The 6,000-nt window shown below is 42.0% G+C and overlaps 1 protein-coding gene across 1 annotated transcript in view; it reads right to left on the reverse strand.

Annotated features, from left to right (window-relative positions):
* LOC128739772 (transcription factor mef2A) overlaps positions 1-2,438 on the reverse strand; it is a 48,130-nt gene extending 45,692 nt beyond the window's left edge. The window contains exon 1 of the mRNA XM_053835276.1: positions 2,319-2,438. Within this exon, the coding sequence (XP_053691251.1) occupies positions 2,319-2,438 (120 nt within the window). The remainder of the gene's footprint in view (positions 1-2,318) is intronic.
* Positions 2,439-6,000: the final 3,562 nt, after the last annotated feature.

Genomic DNA, 6,000 nt, shown 5'->3' on the forward strand with positions numbered 1-6,000 from the left:
TACTACTAGAAGCCTTGGGACCACGGAATCAATCTACGCCAGACTAAAAACGGAGCCTAGGAGAACTGAGTTACAAATCGAAACTCAACTCGTCGAAAACCAAATATATGGTAGGAAGAGGCTCCAGAGAAAACAACGTTCGCCTCATACGGATAGTGACTATTGAAGGTGATGAACTGGAAGTGGTAGCTGAGTTCATATATTTTGGACCTCTGGTTACCGTCGATAACAATACGGGTAAAGAGATTAAACGACGCATTCAAGCTGGAAGTTGAGTCTACTTTTCCCTGCGTGGACGCTTGCCCATCGCCGCCGCACTAAGCAAACGATTTACAAAACGCTAGTCAGACCAGTAGAGTTCTACGGTCTTGAGACTGCAACTTTGTTTACGGAAGTCATTCGTACCCTTGCCGTATTTGAATGCAAAGATGGATTATTTTTGACGGAGTACATACAAACGGAAAGCGGAGAGTGGCGCAGGCATATGAACCACGATCTGCAGGTACTACATAAGATTACCATTGGCAGACTACGGTGGGCCGATCAAGTCCCTAGGTTGCCGGACGCCTGTGCAGTGAAATCTGTTCTTTTCAAGAACCGCGTCGGCACCAGGAATACAACGTGAAAGATGGCTTGACCAGGTTAAAGTCGATTTGCGTTTGTCGAGACGCTCAACGAATTGGAGAAGAGCAGCCCAGGACCAGGACCGCGTATAATGCAGAGGAGTTCTTGATATTGTAAGAGCCATCCCGACTCTATGCTTCTGTAAGGAAGAAGAAAGGAGTCAAATATTGCGTTAAAATAATCATAATACAAAACTGATTTCACAGCATGACAACACTCGGCTTCCCCTTGTCAAAACCATTAATATGTATTTGTAAATACTCAAATGAGGAGTTCTACGGCATCTGCCATATTCCGCTGATTCTGTGCTGTCCGTTTGTTACTTGTGTCGTTCAATGGCGCAAAGTCTGGCTGATCAGCAATTCCGCTCATTTGAAGATAACACAAAATGGCTTGATTCGTGGATAACCTCAAAAGATCAACAGAAGAAGCTCTGCTTGAAAGATGAGAAAAGGTTGTAGCTAGCGATGGACAATGGATTGAATTTGTGGTCAATTTTTGATAATGAAGTTATATTTTAGTAAAAGAGGAGCGAGAATATAGTTGCGCTTTTCAGTTAGATTAGAAGGTAAACCTGGAGTAAATGACCTTTCAGCGGAAATTTTCCATCGCTGATCCGTATTATTCGGAGTTGGGTTTCTTGTCAAAATTCATTTTGTCTGTACCTTGAGAATTCACCTGACTCACTGCGAATATGCGTGTTATTGAAATAAAACGTCACCATGCGTTTTATTCGTTTATAACGCATATGCAGCTAATATCGATAACAAACGATTATTTATAAGTTGTGCTTTTGTTATTGCATTTAACTTGTAAAAAGTTGCATAAATAACAATTCAGTTTCACAATACAATTATTGCGTACTACTAGCACTTATAACGTTTAAGTACGTTATTTTTAGTGATCAAAATTAACGATATTTTCGATACAAGGGCGATATTTTTCGAAACCTTTCGAACCAACACGATCCCGCGAATACAACGCATATTCGCAGTGAGTCAGGTAACACAGTAGAGCACGTGGTTCCGTGTGTTTCATACCCTGGGTACGCCCGTGGTGACATCTACCGTAGAAAAGCAGCCATTGATGTTACAAAAAGCAAAGCGAGCAAACCACATAAATGAAACAAAAGACAAAAGCAAAATTTTTTGGTTCATTCTCTTCCATGCGAAGGGGGCTAAACCTAACGTGCCATCATCATCGTGTGGGCTTGCATCTGGAAAAGCTGCGAAACTTTCGTGTATGTTCACTCGCATGCAAATACACACCGTGATGCAAGTGTCAAAATGATAAACGTAGAGGGAAATTGTTTTCGCTCGGTGGTTTCCTTTCAACGGCAACTGACAGCCCGTGAAGTGATGCGCCACTGCTGCTGTTGCTATTGCTGTTGCTGCTGTGAGTGATGTTCCGACAGTGAAAGAAACAGAAGGCAGTCACTCATCACGTTTGCTTTACTTTGATGGCAACGCTTGCTATTGTGCTAGCGAGGGTGTAAATTCCGAGTGATACGGTTTAGTGACAGTTGTTTGCAGTACACGTCCGTGTGTGTGTTTCAAAAGGTGCGCTATTCAGTAAGGTGTCGCGTTGGGAAAACTATCTCTTTTTGTTTCTGGTCGCGAAGTGAGTGTACTTGTGCGGATGAGTTGAAGTGGCAGTTGAAAGAAACAAAACAGCTGCCTAGGGAGCGGATTTACAATGAACGGAGCTTCATCGACGATGGCAACATCGGGTGAGGTTCGTTCTGTTTGACACTTTGCATCGACGGCCTGTTTGGCGCAGTGGCAGTGGAGAAGGGCAATGTCATGAATATTCATTTCTGGACTCGGTCGTCGCAAAACGGATTACATGAACCAGCCGTCGGACTTCTTCGCATGAAGCGAACGAATATGTGATAAATGCTGCAATCACCATCATCAGCAAAAACAATCACTACGAAGCAGAAACAACAGCAAGACGGAATTGTCTAATTGAAGTATCTCAAATATCTTAATTCGTTTAATAAACATGTAAAAAGATTTAATTAAATCCTACACGTAAACGCTCGGACTGTAGGAGGCCCGCCTGTGGTTGGTGCAGCTCTAGCTAAGGACCAAAGAAAACCAGTCGGAGCAGATTGAAGGTTTGAAGAATTGCATTATTTGCAGCGGTCAGGAGTGCGTGGCCGGCCAAAGCGCAAGAGAAGCGACAGGAAAAGATTTATGAAATCGTAAAGTATTGGTTCATTTAAATAATTGAATATGTAAATTATTCATGTTGTTCCAAGCCAAGGGAAACTGGGAAAAAAATGACATTTCAAATAAATTAACCTTATGTCATTGGGATCCGGATAAACCTAGCCGACCAGTAGAGAGTTGTGCTAGTGACCGATGCATGGCAGAGCCGTGCTCCAAACTGTTCGAAGGTGCACGTCTAGCACAGACTAGCCCCCCATCCATCATGAGCGGCCGTAGCATACCGGCAGGAATTCAGCAAGACAGCCCAGTTGCTTCCGATCGAACCGTTCAGTTTCGTGGTGCTATTAATCAATTTTAGACATACACTGGGAATGTTGTCGCTGTTGTCGCCCGTCGCTAGTGACTGAAATTCAAACACTGTTGTTTGAAATGATTTTACTGTAGGTACTTTATTGGTACGAATTCAAAGCGAAAGTCGTTGCAGAGCCGGGAAGAGGCCAGGAAAATGTTTCGCTTCAGCTTTCATTTGCCTGCGAACCCCGGGAGTTTATGACTTATGGTTTTACACGGAAAAAAATTGCACTCTGAAATTTTGCTAAAATATAATTTATGTATTTCATTGGTGACCAAGTCGGGGTTTTCGTTCGAAATAGTAACAATTCAGTAATGTTTTAGTAATTTAGTAAACATTGGAAAACAGCCAAACTGGTTGTTTTTGTTCCATTACAACAACGCGTTTTGTTCCAGTTTGGTGCTTTGTGTTCATTGTGTTCGGTTTCGATTTATTAGTTGTGAAAAGGTAAAATGCCACTTTTAGTGTCCTACGAATCACCACAGTATATTTTCCGTGCAAAAGGAAGACAGTATGCGCGCAAAAGTCGTAGATATTAAATTTATATTCCGCTTTTATCTTCTCTATTTTAACGTTGTTTTTCGAGATTCGTTGACTCTCGCCTGCTGGTAGAGCGTTCTTCTGTAATGCTGTGTCGATCTGCAATACGAAGGCTAGCTTGTACAGGGAAAAGGGGTCGGCATATTACCCAGTTATGTCGGAGTAAAAACTTTCCTGGTGGCCTTCGCCGTCTGCGGTATGATGGAAATGGGATTGCCCAGACTTAGCGCGAAAGCAACCAGTGAGCATGAAATATGAATAACAAATTAAAGATTGTGAAGAAGATGCTGCACCTTCAGTTATTATTTGGTTTTGAAATATTATTCGATAACGACTCCCAAACGAAAGAGGATATTCTTATGCAAACTCAATTGTGTTGAAAATTAACACTCTGATCGGCACTGTTTGAATACCTCTAAACAATCGCAAAATCTTTTCAATGTGACAAGGATGTAACAAACAAGATTTGTCGGTAATATTTGATACCACTATGTGTGAAAAGATACGGGAAAACATATTCAATTCCTGTTTCGAGAACCCCAATTTTCACACATATGCTGCCGTTGCAGTCGGGTCGGGACACATGTTTGAAAACAGAATCATAAGAATGGAAACGGATTATTTTCTCTTCGCCGAGCTGGCACTCAGGAAAAACCAACCTCACACTTCTGCGCAAAATAATAAAAAAAATCATCGTAAATTCACCCTTTTTGCTGCGACGCGGCGCTTCGTTTATTCAATTGTACGTTTTTGGGGTTTCCGTCGGGTTGTTGTGTTGTGTTGACTTCAAATCTATCTTTTATGCTTATTTTTTCCTGGCTGCTAAAGCCACCCTGTCATTCACCCGAGTCTACCTATTTGCCTACGTTAAAATTTGGGCGTAACGTTTCCATCTTAATTCGATAACAAACTCCTGAGTTGCCAACCCTCCGTTTTCAACACCGTTGCTTCTATATCGTAAGCAGTCCATTATTTTTTTGTCATCTATTGTTTCGGTTTGCGCGAAAAAAAAAGAGCCAACCATCACATTCGTGATGACATGAGCCGGCGAACGTACGTCAACGTTGAGAGTATAATTTTGATTCAATATCAACATGGCAAGGGGTTTGTTCAGTGCCGTGTCTAGGATGGGTTCGAAACATTAACTTTGAAAGTTGTTAAGTCAAAGTGTAATTTGTTGGAAGGAGGAGAAATTACCGCGGCTTATTGGTGGAAGTTTGTCTAATTTTGTGCTAAAAAGAATTGTTAATTATTATGTCTATAATTATTGATTACTAATATCAATCTGACACTTGGAAGCTGCATAATTCCTATAGAATCGAAAATGAAAAAACGAGTGTATCGCTGGGTAGCGTTCTTGGTCTGCTTCTTTTTATTTGAGTGACGAAGCTAATATCTGAAAAATGATGGAAGCTAAATTTCGCCGGACCTTTATCGATGAACCAACATGTGTGCATCCTTAAGAAGAGTAAACAGAAGATTGGTAGATTGGATCTGGTCCAGAGCTGCCTATCACAAGCTGTGATTGAGAGGTTTTGTGATAGTCTCTTGGCGTGAAGTGAGAACTAATCCTGAACTATTTGGAGCAATACACAGCGCCTCTATTGTGGCAAATGTCGTTGCAAATTGACCTCAATGCAGCAAGCAGCATTGGTGCATGCTACATTCTGAGTGAATTGCGGAAGAGTACTCCAATTCATGGTATTCATGGTACCCGTACCTAGGGATGAATGCTGTACTGTACCGGAGCAGTAAACTGCTTCCTCTGTTTCAACCTGGTGAAGGACAGTTGATTTTCTTTCCAGCAGCTTAATAACGTCGCGTTGTTATAATTCCAATAGTCCGTACAATACATCAGAGTAGGTGTGGAGATGAAGTACGGAAGCAGAAAAGTAATGCGCTGTTCAACTGATAAGGATGCTCTGGCGGACTTGAGGACGCGGAATTTCAACCAGAATTTGCCCTCGATAGCATGCCATTGGATGGCGGACCTTCCTGACCGCCCGCGTTCTGAAGACTGCGTGCGCTTTTCTTATGGAACGCATTGCCGACCAGGAGATTGCAGACATCAGTTTTGGAGATACCAATTTGAAGATGGCTACTTGATTGGTCTGACTATGACTATTTCCGAAGCATTCGGCATCAACTCTCGTTCCGTGGGAAGAGATCTAATTACGTGCTTGCAATACGAAGAACTTGCTCGTGTAATCATAGGGTAGTTTTAGAACAGCGTTAGTGTCAACCGGGCGTACTCATCATTTCTACAGACGTTAACTGATACATTTGAACGATACACTAGAGCAAAATAGC

This window comes from Sabethes cyaneus, chromosome 3, assembly GCF_943734655.1.
Source record: "Sabethes cyaneus chromosome 3, idSabCyanKW18_F2, whole genome shotgun sequence".
Classification (NCBI taxonomy): Eukaryota; Metazoa; Arthropoda; class Insecta; order Diptera; family Culicidae; genus Sabethes; species Sabethes cyaneus.